The sequence below is a fragment of the Myotis myotis genome, unplaced genomic scaffold, assembly GCF_014108235.1.
Source record: "Myotis myotis isolate mMyoMyo1 unplaced genomic scaffold, mMyoMyo1.p scaffold_m19_p_12, whole genome shotgun sequence".
In the NCBI taxonomy this organism is placed as follows: Eukaryota; Metazoa; Chordata; class Mammalia; order Chiroptera; family Vespertilionidae; genus Myotis; species Myotis myotis.
In genome coordinates this window covers 1,420,672-1,438,362 of record NW_023416316.1, presented here as the reverse complement: position 1 = coordinate 1,438,362, position 17,691 = coordinate 1,420,672, and the positions used below count along the sequence as shown (strand labels likewise).

General features: G+C 58.7%; 1 protein-coding gene across 1 annotated transcript in view; it reads left to right on the top strand.

Annotated features, from left to right (window-relative positions):
* The window catches only part of CFAP77 (cilia and flagella associated protein 77), an 87,061-nt gene extending 69,800 nt beyond the window's left edge, over window positions 1-17,261 (top strand). The window contains exon 6 of the mRNA XM_036331511.1: window positions 16,524-17,261. Coding sequence (XP_036187404.1) covers window positions 16,524-16,646 — 123 coding nt within the window. The 3' untranslated portion in view covers window positions 16,647-17,261. The remainder of the gene's footprint in view (window positions 1-16,523) is intronic.
* The last annotated feature ends 430 nt before the right edge of the window (window positions 17,262-17,691 follow it).

Sequence of the window (17,691 nt, the reverse complement as noted above, 5' to 3'; positions counted from 1 at the left end):
GGTCCCCACACTCTCGCCGAGCTCTGGCCACACCGGTTTCTTGTGTTCCCGGCTGTCAGGTGTGAAGGCCCGAGGCCGGCAGTGAAGGGGGCAGACTTGCAGGGTCCAGATCTTTACAGCCAAGTCCAGGTTCTAACTGAAGATCCGCAATCCATTTGGGCCCCGGCCAGTGTGGCTCAGTGGACAGAGCACCGGCCTGTGGACTGAAGGGTCCCAAGTTCGAATCCGTCAGGCGCAGGTACCTTGTGTGCACGTGCAAGAGGCGACCCATCACTGTGCCTCTCACATCGACGTCCTCTCGCGGTCTCTCCCCCTCCCTCCCATTCTGTCTAAAAACCAATGGAACAAGCATCCTCCAGTGAGGATTAACGGGTCTCCACCTCCGTCGCCTCCCCCACCACAGGGCCCACCCCGACATGACACGGTCATTCCGTCGCTAGCGTGTGGACAAATTCTCTCGACTCACCGGCTGTGGGCTCAGCCCCACGGCTCAGGGATAAGGCCCGGCGGGGACGCTAACGGCTTGGGCTACAAGCTCCTGCGTCCGGAAGCTGGATCGGACGCCTCTCTGTGGAAGACTGACCCTGCGGGTCATCGGGCCCCGGGCTCCCCACAGAATGGGGACACGGGGAGCAGCGGTCAGCCACGCAGTGACACCCCGAGACGTGCTGATGAGTGAAGGCTGCCGGGTCTAAGGGAAGGGTTTTCTCCCTTAAGCTCTTACAAACCCGCGCTGGCTGCAAAGTTAACTCTGCCAACCCCAGGGCGGCTCTGCCGCCTCTGCCCCCTGTGCCAGTCCGTCCGCCTGCCGTCCGCCCGCCGCCTCTGCCCCCTGTGCCAGCCGTGTCCAGCCCAGCCACTCCCTGCAGACCCAGAGGGGCAGCTGCCAGATGTGCCGCCGCTCCGAGTGCCCGCCGGGGGCATTCTAGGGGTCCTGCCGCGGCGTCGCTCCGGAAGAACTGCTGTAAGGGTCCGAGCTGCTGTGCGGGGCGCGGGGCGCGGGAGGAGGTGCCACCCGTGGGCCCGGGCTACGGGAAGCGTGAGTCAGAGCCTGGAGGCAGCTGGCATTGCGCCCCCAGCACAGAGCCCCCATCAGCGTGCACATCCGTGCGCAGAAGGGATGAAGGCAGGGGCTTAATTGGTTTTACAGCATCCGGCCCCTCGGAGGTAGAGAATTTTTAGGCACCTGCTCACAAGGTGACATTTCTGCTCAAACACTGGCAGGTCACAGGCAGCCAGAGCGGAGGCTCTGGGACCAGGACAAACGGCAACATTCCTGGGGCCCTGGGGAAGCTGGGGGTGGGGGAGTCGGGGAACCAGGTCAAGGGGGAGGGGTCAGGCGTCTATGCCCGGGAGGGCAGGAGAGGTCGGCATCGCAGAGGACAAGGGAGCTGGCACTTCTAACAGGACCGGCCCTGCGTCCTGGGGACCCCCAGCCGCCGTCCCCTGAATCCTTCTAGCACCTGGGAATTTTCAGTTTAATCCAGAAAACTCTTCTCCCCAACCGGGCATGAAAAGATTTCAAATGTTGTGCTGAACGTCACCCGGAAAACAGAGTAAGCCCATTGCTTGGGCATCAGCTACATGTTCCTAATCTCCAGGGATGGCGAGACACTCATGTTGAATTTTGGGTGCCGATGGGGCCGTGGGGTCCCCAGTTGACGCCTCCAGCTCGTCCCGTCCCCAAGGGGATAAACCCTCCGTGCTCTGAAGAGACTCTCCCGGGCTCGAGGACGAGTGTGGGCCACCTCGGGGAGGACTCGCTCCGTGTCACCCACGAATCCCCCATCTCCACGTGTCAGCCTGTCACCAGGCGCCGACGCCGCTGGTGCGACCGACCAGAAGCTGCAGAGCACGTGGCCAGCCGGGTCCCAGCAGATCAACACACTCAGTGATTCACTCAAGGTTCATTGTAACTGAGCTTTGTCAAAAGTGCGGGCGAGATGCACCAGGGGGCGGGTACCCTCGTATCTAAAAGCCATGGGTGTGCCCGGCCGGCGGGGCTCAGTGGCTGAGCATCAACCTATAAACCAGGAGGTCAGGGTTCGATTCCCAATCAGGGCACAGGCCCGGGTTGTGGGCTCGATCCCCAGTGTGGGCGTGCAGGAGGCAGCCAAACAATGATTCTCGCCATTGATGCTTCTCTCTCTCCCTCTCCCTTCCTCTCTGAAAGCAATAAAAATATATTTAAAATAAAAGCTGTGGCAGCGAACACATCCTCCCCCCGCCCCCCTCCCCCTGTTCCCCTCGGAGACGCGGGCCGCGGGCGCCGCAGGGCAGCCGTGGGGAGAAGGCTCTTCCTCCCCTCAGAGGTCTCGGGACTCGCTGCCTCCGAGAGGTGCAAACAACACGAAGAGTGGGGACTCTGGCCAAGTCGCTGGCGGGCGGTGCGGGAAGGGCATCCAGAAGCTATTCTGAGCCCGTTCCCAGCGGCAGCCACAGTCACAGCCGCACCTCTGCCGCGCCAGGCGGGGTGTTGATGAACGATCCCGCGATGTCTGTCCTCTCAGCCACCGGTGCGCGGAGGGGACTCACTGTCCGAGAGGACGAAGCTAAAAGCTCCGAACTTAAAGTCCGTGCCCAGGTCCTAGCTAACCACAGGCACAGCGGGTGGGGCTGGCCCCGTGGGCCCTGGCAGGGCCGAGCAATAGTAAGGCCTGCGCCCGCCCGCGGTCAGTGGTCGGGGGGGTTGGGGGCGCTAAATGCCGGGCCTGGGAAGGCTGGTGGACGGCGGTCATGAGCTCAGGGTTTCATGGGTGTCCGGGGGGCCGTGCCAGCCCTGGCCTGGCTGCTTTAAGCCTTTGCAATAAACAGAACTTTCCACGGCCCTGAACGCCTTTAGGCCTTGACAACGCCCCTGAGCATCTTTGAAATCGTGGTTTGGCCCGAAGGCTAAAGAGGAAAGAAGCCATCGACCGGGGTCCAGGCTGCGGTTACAAAGGGCATGAGGCAGGGGCGGGGCGTCGGAGGCAGGCTGAGCCTGTGGGCTCGAAGCCACGCTGTATCCAGGTCCCAGCCTGCCTCCCCGGCCGCATCTGTGAAGTGGGGACAGCAGGAGAGAGGGCCATGCAGGTGCGTGCGAAGCGCTGGCCACAGCCCGGCTGGGGGACGGTCAGAGCAATCGTCTCTGGGTTGGACGAGCTTTGGCATCGGCCCTGCAGGCGGTTCTCAAGCTTGACTGTGCCTGCAGGTCTCCGATGGGAGGTCTGAGCTGGTCCAGTGGGTGGGGCATCCACCAAGCCTGAGCCCTCAGCTCCCTGCACCCTGTCAGCGGCGACTGCACAGCTATAATTAAAGTATTTCCTGTGGCAGCCCTGGCTGGTTTGGCTCAGTGGATAGAGCGTCAGCCTGCAGACTGAAGGGTCCCAGGCTCGGTTCCGGTCAAGGGCACATGCCCAGGTTGTGGGCTTGATCCCCAGTAGGGGGCATGCAGAAGGCAGCCGATCTATGATTCTCTCTCATAATTGATGTTTCTCTCTCTCTCTCCGTCTCCCTTCCTCTCTGAAATCAATAAAAATTTATTAAAATAAAAAAAGTATTTCCTGTGGCAAGTGGCCACGCTTTCATGCATTCCATACGAAACTTGCTGGGGCTTTGAGAAGAAGCAAGGAATATGAACTTCAGCCTTAATCTGCTCCAGCTGCTACAGCAATACCCACAGCCTGGGGCTTAAATAGCAGACGTGTATTTCTCTCAGTTCTGGAGGCTGGAGTCCAAGATCGGGGTGCTGGTGTGGTTGGGTTCTGGTGAGGCTTTTTTCCTGGCTTTCAGATGGCCACCGTCTTGTGTTGAGAGAGAGGGAGAGAGCTGGTGTTTCTTCTGAGAAGGACACTAATCCCATCCTGGGGGCCCCACCCTCATGAGTCTAATTACCTCCCAGAGACCCCACCTCCAAACACCATCCTATTGGGAGGTATGACTTTTAGGAGAACACAATCACCTGTTCCCACTTCTACGCAAGAGCCATCTGTCCACCCATCTATCTGTTCATCCATCTATCCATCCATCAGTCCATCCATTCATCCACCCAACCATCCATCCATCTATTCATCCATCTGTCGATCCGTCCATCCATCCATCCATCCATCCATCCATCCATCCATCCATCCATCCACCTATTCATCTGTCCATCAGTCCATCCATCTATCAGTCCATCCATCTGTCTGTTCACCCAGCCCAGACTTGTTGAGTGCCCACAGGCTGTCCCTAACAGCAGTTACCCCGAGACCTCTGAGAGTCTCCTGTCTGTCCACATTTCCCCAGAGCAGGGCCCAGAAGCTGGCATCCAGAGCCTCGCTGTCTAGTCGAGGACACTCAACTCTCAGATTCTTATTCTTATTTGCCTCTTCTTAAAACACCCCCCAAACACTTCTTCCTGCTCATTATTCCAATAAGAGAAAAGGGGAAAGACGACACCACACCTCGCCGTGTGCATCCCGTCCCAACGGGCCATGGATGCCACCCATCCGAGCCTGTCCCCGGCTTCCCCGGCAGGAACAGGGGCTGCTCCACAGCCTAATGCGCAAGCAGCGCGGCCCTGCCGGGCACTGCACGGACGGCACAGCGAGGGCTGCATCTGCAACCAAACACAGAATCAAAGGCTGTCGACCAAGGAGCCATGCGCCCGGATAACCACCTGGCGCTACCTGAGAGGGCACCGTCAGGGAAACTTCCAGAGAAAGTAATTAAGGCGTCCCCGCCGTCTAAATTCGGCAGCAAAACTTGGAGCTCTGAAACTGCATGCTCCCAGGGACCTGGTGCCTCCTCCCGGCCTGATCCTTCATCAGAACCAGCAGAGGTTCCTGCGGGGATCGGCTGGCGTGTCCCCCGAGCCCCATGTGCCCCCGCAGGAGTCGTCTCGTCGAAGACGCGGCAGGCAGCAGACGGGATCGCCGCTTGTGGGACGGGGTGAGATTAACATACAAATGTATAGGCCTCTCCGAGAGCTGGCAGGCGCCCATGAATATTCATCAAGTACCCACGGCGTTCATGATACCAACATGCAAAACATACAGCCCTGGCACCGGGGAGTCTGCACACAGATCCGTGCTCAGCGCCTGCAGCTGCCCCGGCGGGGGCTCAGGTTAATATTTATAGCAAGTGGCCTCCTCTTGCGTCATCAGCACCTGGCCCCCCGGGGGCGTCCTGGGAGACACCAGCCCCATCTCGGCGGGCTGTCGGCTCGCAGAACCTCCCTCCAACAGGCTCGTGCGAGCCCTCCTTAGCTCTTGCTGTGCGCAAAATAGAAAGTCCCACTCTAGCTCTAGCCAGTTTGGCTCAGTGGATAGAGCATCAGCTTGTGGACTGAAGGGTCCCAGGTTCGATTCCAGTCAAGGGCACATGCCAGGGTTGCGGGCTGGATCTTCAGTAGGGGGCCTACAGGAGGCAGCCGATCCATGATTCTCTCATCATTGATGTTTCTCTCCCTCTCTCCCTCTCCCTTCCTCTCTGAAATCAATAAAAATACACTAAAAAGTCCCTCTCTCTACGGCTATGCACCTCCTCCCCATATCCTGCTACCTCTGAGTGGGGTGGGCAGGGAGGGTAGCACGGCCCGGACTCTCCCGCCGCCCATTTGCAGCCAGGCCTCCCGGCCACCTCCCAGGAGGACAGTCCGGCTCCGGGAAGAAAAGGGGCCTCTTCCTGGCAGTTCGGCCTGTCACCGCATTTGTTGACAACCCGCTGAAAACAGCCCTCACTGCCGTGTGAAGTCTCCTTCCAGCTCCCATCCAGGCCTCGGCAGACAGGTTTGAAGGGCGAAGAATCTGGGAAACACAGACACTCGCCCACCCCCAGCCCCGTCACCGAGGGAGTGGGAGGAGGCGCAGCCGGGCGCGCAGGGCGGACGGCCCCTCACCTGGCCGCGCGGTGCACCGCCTCCAATTAAATCAAAACGGTTTGTTTTTAATGGTCTTTTACACTGACAAGTGGGCGATCATTCTGGGCCCACGAGCTGTCAGGGAACTGAGGCAAATCCTCCGTTGATAATGCCCAATGCTTCCAATTAGGAGCCGAGGCCGCTCCTGGCGCGCTAACGATTCCCCAGCCGCCCCCCGGGCCCCTTTGGCGCCGGCTGCTTCTTCTCGCCTCCGCCGCAAATTACTGACACCAAACGGAAGGCCCGTCTCCTCGCCACGCCAGGCCCGGCCCTGTTGGGCTTAATGAGCCGATGGAAGTTTCGTGGCTCCGGCGCTAAATTCTTTTCTTGTTTGACAGCTGCTCGGCTAAGGCGCGTGTTGACCTTATAAAAGATTTAGTGTTTCTCATTATTTTCTGTCGAGCTTCACAGTGATGGCTCGGCGGGTATCATTTGCATCTGGGGTGCGTGCCTGTGCACGCGCGCGTGTGCGTGTGCGTGTGCATGTTGGACGGGGCCTCCAAGGTGGAGACGGGGAAGGGGGAAGGGGCGTCTTCTCCCGTCTTATCTGGCTCCTGCAAACAGCTTCCAGTGTGACATTCCTCTTGGAGGAGGGGTTTCAGAGAGCAAAGCCCAGATGGTGGATGGGTGCTTGGCTTCCAGGCCTGGGGGGGGGGGGGGGGGAGAAGGGGGTGCATGTTTGGGTGGAGCCTGCAGGACAACAGCGCAGATGTGCACGACCGGAGGACACCTGAGCCAGACTCAACGCCCAGGACCGTCCAGGGCCATGCTCGGATGCCCCCAGGAGGGCCTCCCTTTCCGCTCCAGGCCCTGCGTGGAGCCAGCAAGCCTCCTCCCTCAGCCCTGATCCTACGTAAGGATTTACTGGTTGTAAAAGCAGAGCCACTTATTTAAAGGTGCACATGTTACTGCCCCTGGAGATGGCTGCGAGCACCGCGAGTCCTCATTTGGTCCCTGCACCCATGCCAAACCAGCCGCGCTCGGAATAACAAGGCTCCAGGGGGTCCCGTGGCTCCTGGGCCGGCCTCCTGCTCTCCGCTCCGGCTCATCGGTGCCCTCTCCACGTCCTGCCCACCCACTGGCCATGCCAGCTGAGGCGGCCCGAGGCGGCCTGAAGAAGGAGGGACACGAAGGGCAGATGAGCACGTTGACTCTCTCGCTGGGGCTCTCTGCCTTCATCCTTGCCACTCAGAGACTCTATTTTGATCTTTTAGAGCAAAAACACGGCATACTGGGTGGCAGGTTTGATCCCCGGCTGCGGCACACACAGGAGGCAGCTAATCGATGCTCCTCTCCCACAAGGATGTTTCTCTCTCTTTCCCTTCCTCTCTCTCTAGAACTCAATGGAAGCATATCCTCAGGTGAAGGTATAAGTAAATAAATAAAGAAGAAAAGCCCTGACCGGTTTGGCTCAGTGGATAGAGCGTCGGCCTGCGGACTCAGGGGTCCCAGGTTCGATTCCCGTCAAGGGCATGTACCTTGGTTGCAGGCACATCCAGTGGGGAGTGTGCGGGAGGCAGCTGATCGATGTTTCTAACTCTCTATCCCTCTCCCTTCCTTTCTGTAGAAAATCAATAAAATATATTAAAAAAAAAAAAAAAGAAAGAAGAAAAGAAAGTGAAAAGACAACTCACAAAATAGGAGAAAATAACTGTAAATCATACAGCTCATAAGGGACTGGGAATGCAAATGTTACTCTTACACCTCAGTATTGAAATGTAAATAACCCAATTTTGAAATGGGCAAAGGGTTTGGATAGACATTCCTCCAAAGACGAAGCACAGATCACCGAGAAGCACACAAAAACTTCTCAACAGCATTCGCTTTTAGGGAAATGTAAGCCAGAACCACCGTGAAAGACCACTTCATGCCCACCAGGTGGCTATAGCAACAACAACAACAATAATAAAAAGACACACAATAACAAGTGTTGGCAAGGATGTGGAAAAACTGGAACCCTCACGGGTTGCTGGTGAGAATACCGTCACAGTTTCCCAAAAGGCTAAACCTAGAGTTCCCACATGACCCAGCAATTCCGCTCCTAGGTGTGTACCCAGGAGAAATGAAAACATACGTCCAGACATGAATGTCTCTAGCAGCATCATTCATAAGAGCCAAAGAGTGGCAACAACCCAAATGTCCATCTTTAAATGGGTACATTTTATAAATTATATCTCAACTAGAGGCCCGGTGCATGACATTCGTGCACGGGTAGGGTCCCTAGGCCTGGCCTGTGATCAGGGCCGATCGGGGCCTTCCTTCCCTGGCTGCCGGGTGCCAGCCAGGGCCTTCCTTCATTCCGCGCCACCCCCTGGTGGTCAGCACACGTCATAGCAAGCATCCCAGTCTCCTGGTTGAACTGCGAGGGGACACTTTGCATATTAGCCTTTTATATATAGAGATACAGCTGTTTTAAAAAAGAAGATTCAGGCCACTTGAAAAAGAATAGCCCACGTGAGTCAGGTCAGTGCTCAGCACCTAGGTTCAGTCTTTGGAGCCTGGAAGAGCGTGATCGTGGCCAAAATGGCCTTGGATGATGAGGGAGGGGCAGTGTCCTCGGTTTCCCCCAGGATCCACTGTGACTCTCACTCGCCTGAAACCTGTTAAACCCAGAGGCTTAGGAAGCAGAACTGGGTCTTCGGGGAGTTCAGACAAACACCCGCGTGGTCACCCGGCCCTTCGTCCACCAGCATCTGGCGAACAGATTTGCTGTTTGATTCGGATCTGAACTGGAAATGACCAAGGGATATTGGTTTGGCTTCTGGAAATAGCAACTCAATTCTCATTTTCAAAGGCATCAGGGCTGCCTCTGCTTCTGCCCCAGCAAGTCTCGCCAGCCCTGTGGCCCGTGGACCCTGGTCGCTTAGCAGCTGGGTGAACCTGGGCCAGTGTCTCCACCACCCTGAGCTTCAGCCTCCCCTCCCTTCAGGTGAGCACGCCCCTGCCCTCGGGGGCCGTGGCTCTGCCCCCCTCCACCCCCGCGTCCTGGAACCTCCCGTCAGAGCCGCGCGGAGCAGGAGGCTTGTTTCCTTGCCGAGCTTGGCTGTTCTCTGAGACGCAGCATGTGTCGGCCGGTGTCCTTGTTCTGTCTATTTTTGGACCACAGAGAAAAGAGAGCTGGGAGCAGAAGAACGATTTCGGAGAGACCAGCTGTCCCGGGAGAGCCTGGCGCCCTCGCTAATTGGTTCACCTCCCGGACCTGCCCCATCAGAGCGCGGGACGCAGCGCCCGCCGGTGACGTCCTGTGCGGACCTGTGTTCTGCGGGGCCTCTGACCCCCGGCGGCCCCGGCTTGACAGGAATTACTGACCGGGGACGGATCCATAATCTCCAAGTGCCCTCATTAGAGGAGACAGCCCCTCAATCTTTTCAAGAAAACCTCGCTCCCCGTCACCTGAGCACTTGTCACTTAGAAAAAAACAAACCTAAACTGAAATCTCTATAGCTGTCATTTTTTTTTTTTTTTTCTGTTTGGCAGGTTATTTTTTTTAAATCTGGCTATTTTTTCTCAAATCCTGCCTTTTGATTTCTCGGTCCCCAGACCTGGCCGATACTTGGCATCCTCTGGGGGGACCGTCCTGGGGCTGTGAAGGGGGTTGGGGTCGGCCGGCCCCGCTGCTCCTTGTAGGACGTGTCAGGCACACGGGAAGCCGCCCAGCCTGTGACTGGGCTGCGGAGGGTCGTCCTTCCTGGCTGGTGGACGCACACACCGTCCACCGTGCGTGGGTTTGGCTTTACAAAGCAGGCCCGCGCTGGGGAGATGGCGCCAAGGAAGCCACTCCCCACCGTACAGAGCCCAGGGCTGGGCTGCCTCAGTGTCCCCGCTCTGCCCAGGCCTCCTGCTGAGGGGAGACGGGGCAGGGCAGGGGAGGAGGAAGGCACAAGGCCACTCCCTGTTTAGCACGTGGGCCAAGCTGCCCCTCCCCGCCCAAGGCCACGGCCACCAGGCAGAGGAAGATGACCAGCGTCTCGCCTCCGGGTCTTGGACACTGTCTTTTATTTATTTTCTTGGTAATCCTCACCTGACGATATTTTTTTCCATTGATTTTTAGAGAGAGTGGAAGGGAGGGGGAGACACTCAGAGAGAGAAACATCGATGTGAGAGAAACACATCGATTGGTTGCCTCCCACACACGCCCAACTGGGGCCAGGGATTGAACCTACAACTGAGGTCGGTGCCCTTGCCTGACTCTCTTTCCACTGAGCCACACCGGCCAGGACTGTGATTGTGTTTTATCACCATTTCCCCGGCTCTGCCAGACGAGGCTCCCTGAGTCCTCCCTGTACCCCGATGCCCAGCTCGAGTCACCACAGGGTGATGCTCGGTGGGTAAGTGTGGAGTGAAGTAATTCATGCATAAATGAAAGGACCCATCGGACCCCCTGGCCCAGAATGCGGGCACTCTCTCTGTCCCGCTGCCGGCTCATCGAACACAGGGATTTCCTGGTGAAACTGGATGGGGCCTTCCAAACTGGCATAAACTCCAAAAACTCAACAAATACTGACAAGGCATCTGAATCACACAGATCGCTTTGGCACCAAAGACTTTAAATTAGAAATCAATCACAAAACGTAACTAACGAGCTTGCCTGGCAATTGTAAAGCGTATTCATAAATAACTTACGGGCCAGAGAAGAAATCCGAACAGAAATTCGGTAGGCAGGAAATGAGAAGAGAACTGAGCAAAAATAAATATACTCAACACTTGTGAGGAGAGACGAAAGGAGATGCAGGGGCGACATAGTTGCCAACACCATCTATACCAATAAAAGCCTAGGTGGTCGTCACGCCGTGATGCCCTCACACCGTCACAACCCATCACCAGGAGGCTGCGTGCGCAGTGGGCGCACACAAGTGGGCGGGGACTTGACGCTGTGTGCGTAGCGCAGAGGAGGCGGGCCCCAGCAGCTCTGCGCCACGAGGCCTAGGGGTCTGCAGCTCCGGCCTACCTCTTTGGGGCAATCGATCATGGGGCTCCTGCACTGTGAAAGGGCACAGGCCAGGCTGGGGGAGTTCCCCGCCCCCCGGGTGCACAAATTTCGTGCACCGGGCCTCTAGTCTTTCTCTCTCTCTCTCTCTCTCTCTCTATATATATATATATATATAAAAGGCTAGTATGCTAAGTGTTTATCCGACTGGTAGCGATGATGCACACTGACCACCAGGGGGCAGACGCTCAACACAGGAGCTGCTGAGCTGCAGTGACTTGGCAGCGGCGGTTCTCGGGTGACGCACCCCGAAACCAGAGAGGAGGAAGCCCGATTCCTCGCAGGGTCGCGCAATTCCACTTTTGGCCATGGGTTATGTTGTTGCTGGGGCACTCTCAGCCCCGAATCTGGTTTACTGCACACTTGCGTTTGCGTTCCACACCCGGTATGACAGCAACTTTGCAGAGTGCCCTCTCGCACTCCGGGACCCCTCAGGGGATGTCAGAGAGCTGGTTTCAGCCTGATCCCCGCAGCCCAGGCTGAGGGACCCCACCTGCTGGAGGGACCCCACTCACTCCGCAGACACCCTTAGAGCCTTGGCACCACCCCAGGTGTGTCCGGCCAGGGAGGGACCACGGGAGGTTGGCTCCAGGGTGTGTCCGGCCCATCTCACCCAGTCCTGCCCCACCAGCCATCTTCTAATTAATTAATTTCCTTTCAATGTGCATGAATCCGTGTACCGGGTCACTAGTGTTATATAAATGTCAAGGTTAGAAAAAAGAGGATTAGAAGGGGATTAGCTGAGCAGATGCCTCTAGATGCCAGAAAAGGAAGAACAGAGAAACCTCAAAGAAGGATCTAACGAAGTCAAGAGCAAAACTGGCGAAATGACGAGGGTAGCTAATAACTAAGAGGATCAACCAAATGAAACGCTGCTCGTTGAAAGTGGACCAGAAAAGTGCGATGCTTCTGAATGGCTGGGAAATGGAACCCGAGAATCTAGGTCCAGCGCGAAGTGGGGACCACAGTGGGCAGGGAGCGGCCGGAGGAGAGGCGACGGGTACACTGGCTGCCGGGCTCAGCTCTGCCCGGGACCCCCAGGGGCCCTGGGAGAATCGCTTTCCACCTTTGGGCCTCAGATTTCCCACCTGCAGAATGGGAGAGTGGGGTCCAGTGACCTCCAAGGTCTCTCCCAACCCTGGCTGCCTGGAAATCTTGTATTCCAATAGGGGGAGGGAATTACGACTCCTCAGGGCAGCGTTGGCTACAAGTCTCTCATCAGATCTAACGGGCACCCTGGCTTGCTTGCATTTCTGTGGAGAGCGGCTACAGTGTTTGGACAGGTTCAAGCCTCAGACTGACTGGTGGCAAAGCCACATACATGTCCCAGCTTGGAGGGCAAAGCCCTCCCAGCACAATTAGAGCCAAAGGCTATGGTTGTAAGCTTGACCTTGTAGTCCGACCCTGCAGGCCGAGGTAGCTAAGGGCTGTGGGCTGAGGGGGGTGAAGCAAGTGCTGCCAAAACAAGGCTTGATAGAGTTCAGAGAATGGCAACAACAGGAAAGAAGCACATTTGAAATTCGCAAGAACATTGTAAACACCTTGCCCTTGCTTTGCTTGTGTGATCTGACTATAAAACAGCGGTTCTCAACCTGTGGGTCGCGACCCCTTTGGCGGTTGAACGACCCTTTCACAGGGGTCGCCTAAGACCATCGTGCATATCAGATATTTACATGACGATTCATAACAGTAGCAAAATCACAGTTATGAAGTAGCAACGAAAATAATTTTATGGTTGGGTCACAGCATGAGAAACTGTATTTGAAGGGCCAGAAGGTTGAGAACCACTGCGTATAAAATAAAGCTTCGGCTTACAGGCTGTGTCACTGTTTCCTCATCCAGGCACAGTGATACACCTGGTCCCAGCTGTATTCTCTTGTCTGTCTTCTTTCATCCTTCACCGCCCCTCCTCAGGTTCACCCCTGGCCGTGCTGGACACGGTTCACATTTCCTCTCGTTCTTCATCACCAGGGCTTGGGCTGGTCCCCACCCCTAGGACACTTTCCCCTCCTCTTCCTATCTTCTCTAGAAAGATCTTGTGGCCCCCGAATGGAGTCAGAGTTCCCCAGACCACAGTCTTATTGTCGTCGAAGTTAATGATAGCAGAGAGCGTAGACCAGCGCCCGGCCTGTCTTACTCGCCAGTGTCCCCCGTGGTGGCGGCGCCTGGTCCTTATCTGGGCAACACTGTCCATTCGAACAGGCCCAGCGCCTTGGCGCACCTGGGTATCGCCGCCCCCGCCCACCGGCCGGGCCCTCGGACCGCTGGCTGCCCTGGCACCAGCCCCTATTTACCTGCCTTGACCCAGCGACTCAGCTCCAGTCAGCAAAGCCGCCTCCTGCCAGAGCCGTCACAGTTCCCGCTCCGGGCGCGGGCAGCCTGCGGACGGCTTAATTTAGAAGCATCTCTGAAGGAATTCCGCGCTGCTTTCACTCGGGGGTCCGCTGGGTCGTGACCACACACAGCGTGAGGCCTGACTAGTCATTAGGATCCTCATCGCTGGCGGAGCTGCCGGTTCGGGAGGAGAGTGAGCACGTGGGACCGGAGCCCACATTCCCGGCAGAGACTTTCACACGACGCGTGTCATCAGCATTTAACATGGGGGTGAGTGTCGCCACGGAGACCTGGGCCCAGAGTCCCCGCTCTGGGTTCACCCTGTGTGACCTGGGGCGTGGCCCTGCCGTCTGGGGCCCGTTTCCCCATCTGCACGACGGAGACACACCTGGATGCTCCGAGGCTTGTGCGGAATAAATGCTGGGCCCCGCAAGTCCCAGGCCCGTGGTTCTGACGTTGCTATTGACGGGGCGCCCTGCTGCTTCGCCTCTGAGGGCTGAGCCCCTCTCCGTGGGCATCAGGGATCCCCGGGACAGAAAAGACTCACCCCGCACGGGGGTGAGCTCTGGCTTCGGTCAGCTTTTAGGAGAGCCCGTCAGCACCAAATCAGCACCCATCCACCCACCTACCCACCCACCCACCTACCCACCCACCACCCAGCATGAGCCGTACCCATCGCCTCACCCGGCTCCCGGTGGCTCCCGGGCTGTGGTCACATCCCTCCAGCCTCTGCCTCCATCTTCCCACGGCCTCCCCCCTACGTCTGCATCTTTGTCTCTTACAAGGGTGCTCATCAGGGTGCCCCTCAGAACAATTAGAATGTTCTCATCTCTACATCCTGCATTACGTCTTCAAGGGCCCCTTTTCCAAATAAGGTCACAGTCACAGGTCCTAGGGGTTAAGACACAGACACCCCCTCCAGGGTCACCATTCAGCCCTCTACCAGGGCCGCAGTGTGTGGAGACCGCAGACCTGTGGACCGAGGAGCTTCCTGTTAACAGTCATCGTGCCTGGCCACCAGGGACCAGGCTGTTGCTGCTCTGAGCGCCACGGAAGGCCCTGGACCCGGGAGTCCCCGCCGGCTGGGCATGCGAAGCAGGCAGGGTGCCCGCGAGGCCCCCAGAGACCGGACGTGCCAGCCGCACGGAGCACCTCCAGCTGCCTTCTGGGAAATCATGTCACGGTGTCAGAATCAAGCCGTCCCTTGCCAGAGGCGACACCACAGTGCACAGACGCCTCTGTTTCTGGCTATTCTCTCTGCTCAATAACCTTTCCGAGGCCACGTGGGAATTTCTCTGAAACTGGAGATTAAGCTGGAGACAAGATCATGGTTCCATCAAATGCCTTGAACGCCAGGTGCTGAGCCCTGGGTCGGGTGGGCATCAGGTTACCAGAGCCGGGCATGACCCTGACACAGCCAAGAAATCTGAGACCTGCGGCTGGGGCCCCGACGGCTCCGGAAACACCGCCACCGAGGGCCCGCGAAGGGACAGAGGGTCCGCGAAGGGACAGAGGGCCCGCGAAGGGACAGAGGGCCCGCGAAGGGACAGAGGGTCCGTGGACCTCCGAGTTAGGACTTGGGGGTATTTTTCCTCCCTGAGGAGAGAGTCCATGGCTTTCTGTAGAGTCTCGAAAGAGCCTACACCCGCCAGAGATGAAGACTGTGGTCTTATGTCCTGGAATAACTAACCAACAAACCTCAGCATGGGCAGAATATTCTAGAAAGAATCCGGAACGTAGTGCCTAGAGATTGGGGGATGGTGCTATAACAGAGCTTGTCTGCCTCTGATTCCCTGTGGAGCCAATCCTAGGCCAAACCCTCTCTGGGCCTCAGTTTCCCCATCTGTAAAATGGGGAATAGCCAAGTTGGATTCCACTGGGCCCGTGTGCACCCTGATGTTCCCGCTCTCCCCTGACGGTGAGCCCGGCCCCGGACCTGAGGCCAGGACCTGGGTATGGGTCTCGTTGGCCCTAAGCAGTGCCCAGACCTGGGGGGTGCGGTGACAGTGTCCTGGAGGCAGGCCGGGGTGTGGCCCCCAGGAACCACTTGGCCTGCAGGAAGCCACCTGGGCACGGGCTCCGATAGGGTCATGACTCCCCCAGGGTGAGATGCCCAACCTCTTGCTCCCTGAAGGGGCCGGATTTTGGGCACTGAGCACGGAGGCCTTTCCTGAGAGCTCCCCATCCTCTCCCTGGTCTTCGGTTCTCAGACTGTCGCTCGGAAAGCTGCCTGCAGCCCCGTGGGCCCACTAACCCCTGGGGGCTGGGGGGGTGGTGGTGGTTGCCAACCACGGCCTGGATTCTTGACCAGGGCCTGGGGCTTGGGTCCTGCTTTACCGGGAAGTCACGGCAGAGCAAACCCAGAAGGAACCCGCCTGCCAGCCCTTCACCTCGGCCGCCTGGTAAACCCGGCTCTGATGGGCCCCCGGGCCAGCGCCACGCTGCCCCCCAGCCCCTGCTCACCCTCCAGCCCGAAGTGCCCCTGAGTGTCTGCCCCAGAGAGGCCCCAGCTCAGGAGGCTGACTTTCTGTTCTCCCTGCACCCCCACCTCAGCGTGGTTCCTTCCAGATTCAAGCTCCGGGAGGGGAGGGGTCCTGAATAAATGCAGGAGGGAGAGGAAAAGGCAAACAAGCAAGCCTGCACCCTTCTCCAGGGCCTCCCTCGGGCTCCCCCGCACGAGACCCCGTTCCAGGGGTGTCCTCCCACCTGGAGGCGATGGGACGCGTGCGGGACACGGGAGGGCTCCCCCCTCACCCCCCAGGCCCTGGGAAGGGGGCTCGGCTGAAATGCGATCGATCGCACCACATTGAACTGCGGGGCCCCGGCTCCTGGATCTGTCTCCCTCCCATGAGCCTCTGGAGGACGGGGGACAGGCCCTGGACTCTGGTTCTGGTGCTGCTGCGCGGGCCCGGGACTCACCGCCTCCAGCCCCAGGGGAGTGAGTGCCAGGAGGCCCTGGGACAGGACGGCTCGTTGGGGTTAACGGTGGGGATGGTGGGGACGCCGCTGGGAAGGATGCGCTGGCTACTGGGCCCCCGCGCAGTGACTCCAGCCATCACCACGCGGCACCGTGACGCCCCCGTCACGCTGCAGTGACTGCACAGAGGGAAAGCCCTGCCTCTGTGCCCTGGCCCGTCACCCCCCTCCGCCCCTCCTCCCCCAGCCAGGACCCTCCCAGCTCTCCCCCTCACGCTGTGCCCCTGCTATTCTATCATTTCTCCAAGATGAAGCCCGGGGCAGGAGGTGAGGGAAGCGGGGAGGGGAGCACGGGGCGAGCCCCCCAGCCTCTGTGCCCCCCCGACCTGCCCTCCCCTCCATCCGCAGGTGGGCCCGCACCTCGACACCTTCCCCAGCGAGGCCGACCGCCAGAGAGCGTTCAAAGCCCAGCGGGAAGAGCATGCTGTGCGCCAGGGAACCCTGCGGATGGGCAACTACACCCACCCCTGAAGCCGCCTCCGCACGCGGAACATTCCGGAAGGCCCCCCCGTCCTGCCCCACTCCTGTGTTTACGTGGGTTCTGCTGCTGCAAGGACCTCAGGGTCAGGTCTTAGGTTAGTTATTTTTGCTACGAGCCCCCCTCTTCAGTTAGGCAACACTAGCTCACCTTCGCCCAGCGCCCCTCGACCTGGGGACTCCCCGTCCTCTGGCAGCCGCCCGCCCTCTCTCAAGCCCTCACCCGATGGGACAGCACAAACCCAATTACAGGGCAGACGCTCCCTCCAGGCCGGAGTCGAGGCTGTGCCGCATCAGGGACCACGCGGGAGTTTCCTGCGGAATTCCTGCCCTTAACGTGCCCGGAAAGCCCTCGTTTAGCTGCAAACACGAGTTTTAGTTGCTCTTTCTGGGGTGCCTGACGCCCCACCACGCTCGCTCCTCCGGGCCTGCTCCCCCCTCCGGGGGCTTCTCCCCCAAGACTGACCGGGAAGCGGGGCTGGAGGGCACCGGCGAAGGAATTCTCAGCCAAACCCCCGACTCCCCCGGCAGCTCTTGCCTCCATCTCTGGGCGCATCCCCGGCTTCTCCCCACAGACGATATCCTGACCTGTTTTCAATTAAAACGCTGCTGTCGTCCTCCTCTTGTGTCTCTATCTGAAAACCGGCACCGTTATAACGGTGCGAGGAGCAGCCTCAGGCGCTTCCCACGCTGCTGTGACCGCGTGGAGACTCTCCGAGGCCGTGAGCCCGCCAGGCCTCCGACAGCGCCTGCACGGAGCGCGCCTCCCGGCTTTCCAAAGCCCACCTCTGGCCTGAGGCTCGTCCCCGAACGCCAGGCTCATGTATCCGACTTGGTTGCCTCTCCTGTCGGATTCTCATCTCAAACCAGCACAGCCGGACAGGCCCCTTGATGTTCCGGCCAACCTTGCTCTCCCTCCGTTTCCCATCTCATGAACGGCACCACCGTCGACCCGCTGTCGAAGCCAAATGTGTCCCCCACCTCTGACACCTGACCCATCACAAGCCCAACGTCACTTCCAAGACCGCCCTGGTCCACC